This window comes from Etheostoma spectabile, chromosome 16, assembly GCF_008692095.1.
Source record: "Etheostoma spectabile isolate EspeVRDwgs_2016 chromosome 16, UIUC_Espe_1.0, whole genome shotgun sequence".
In the NCBI taxonomy this organism is placed as follows: Eukaryota; Metazoa; Chordata; class Actinopteri; order Perciformes; family Percidae; genus Etheostoma; species Etheostoma spectabile.
This window is the reverse complement of record NC_045748.1, coordinates 14,729,361-14,731,514: the sequence shown is the minus strand read 5'-3', so window position 1 is coordinate 14,731,514 and position 2,154 is coordinate 14,729,361. Positions and strand designations below refer to the sequence as shown.

General features: G+C 42.5%; 1 protein-coding gene across 5 annotated transcripts in view; it reads left to right on the top strand.

The window, feature by feature from the left end:
* The window catches only part of camsap1a (calmodulin regulated spectrin-associated protein 1a), a gene marked incomplete at its 3' end in the record, with an annotated part of 22,464 nt that extends 20,310 nt beyond the window's left edge, over positions 1-2,154 (top strand). For all 5 annotated transcript variants that reach the window (XM_032539459.1, XM_032539458.1, XM_032539456.1 and 2 more), the window contains 2 exon segments: positions 520-638; positions 796-2,154. In XM_032539459.1, the coding sequence (XP_032395350.1) occupies positions 520-638; positions 796-1,086 (410 nt within the window).

Here is a 2,154-nt window from a genome sequence, read left to right as displayed (position 1 = left end):
AAATAGAACATAGAGAGGAAAGACGGGAGGGAGGGAGACAAAAACAACACAAGCAGAAACAGACACACCCAAACACATACACAAACAGACATATGCACAGACAGACACAAGACAAGGAACAAAACACTACTACTACAGCCTGGACTTCACAGCCTCAGCAATGTTCACCCAAGTGGCCAGAGTCTTTCCTGGCGCTCCATTAATGTGCTCTGTGGAAAGCTCTACATACACCACATCCAAGTAGGAAATGGTGGACAAACAGGTCGGGATGTGGTTTTTAACTGGTTGCAATCATTTTCTTTGTAAGTCCAACAAAGACAGCACGCTTCTGAGTTCCAGAGAGTTGAAAGGCTGACAGATCATTCAAAATCAAAACATTGACAGTAACAGGCACAGTAACATTACACAAGGCGGAAATTTTGGGTGCAGTACTGTTCCAGAACTGGCTAATGGGAGAGCACTCACAGATATTATGCATTTATCTTATTAATCCTTTCATTATGTTTTGTTTGTTAAAAGGTCCTAAACTCTTCAAAGAGCCGAGCTCCAAGTCAAACAAGCCAATCATCATCAATGCGATCGCTCACTGCTGTCTGGCTGGAAAGGTTAACGAGACCCAGAAGAATGTTATTCTGGAGGTCAGTGTGATCCCATGTAATGATTTTATCAAAGGCGATTATTAATTGTGAATATGTATTGTAGGTTTATGTTTATCTCTTACTCCCCCGGTAATTTTTTCTCTCATGCTTTGCCCTATTCCCAAACTATGTTTTGTGTCTGTTTCACTGATCACAGGAGCTGGAAAAGTGCGACTCCAATCACCTGATCATCCTGTTCCGCGACAGTGGGTGCCAGTTCCGCGCCATTTACTCGTACTCACCGGACACAGAGGAGATCATCAAATTCACAGGCACAGGGCCGCGCTCTATTGGTCGGAAGATGATTGACAAGCTCTACAAATACAGCTCGGACCGCAAGCAGTTCAACGTCATCCCTGCCAAGTCAGTGTCGGTCAGTGTGGACGCCCTGACCATCCACAATCAACTCTGGCAGGTCAAGAGACCAGGGAGTGCACGGAGGAAGTGAGAAAAATGACACTTGTTATAGTTTCTGTTCTATCTACGACTGTTGGGCAGGACCCAATAATCTTAGATGATTGACATGTTTTTAGACAGAGGGGGATAGATGTTATCATAAATGGAGATGTCAGTTTGTGGCAGTGCGAGAACATGAAACACCTGCCAATTGAATGTTTTTTCTTTTTGTCTCGTTAGCGTTTCGTTCTGCATGTCACACTTCTAATTTGTGTGTCGTCTGACACTAATTACGCACTATTGATGACAAACTGATTCTTACGTAGCAGTGAAGGATGGAGCCTCAAGTCGAATAGCACTTGACCTACTTATGATAACAAGCATACTACTGATACCAAGTGCAACTACAGACATGCAGTGTTGGACATTCACTTGATAATGCTATTTCAGCTTGGCAAAAAAATACCCAACTGCTGTGATTAATCCAGGGACCACAGAGCCCCTATTATTCACCAGTAACTTATACTGGTCAGTGCTTTTATGAAGAAGGAACTAACATTTTTATTGTAAGTATGGAATGGATGTTAGTGAGGGGTAATGTCCAGTCTTGTTTTCGATTTAGTGTGTTTGGGAAAGTGTGAGTCTTTGTGTTAGGGGAGGGGAGAGCTGAATGCACCGCTTGTGTATCCTGCTCTGAATGTGTTTTCTCACTCTCAATTATGCTTTAAAATTGCAACAGGATTATGGAGAAAAGCAACAAAACGTTTTTGTTTGTTTTTGTAGTTTAGGAGCTGTGTGCTGCTGTGTGCAATTTTTACAGAAGGGAAAATTGTACTAGTACAGACTACTACAGACTCAGTGCATTATACCTTTTCAGTAGTGCATTATATGGTATTAACTTCACCTGAGATCCCTGACTGGCTCATATTGCTGAACCAAAATGAACTAAGCTATGCCACAGAGCTGTTTTCTGCTCATTAACTGCTCACTGTATTCTGGTGAAACATACAGTTTCAATGTAGCTTCTGGCACTCAATACGAGTAATTTCCCTGTATTGATTGACTGTCAGCAGCTGGTGTAAGTGGGGGGGGGGTGTGTTTATGTATGTGTGTGTGTGTG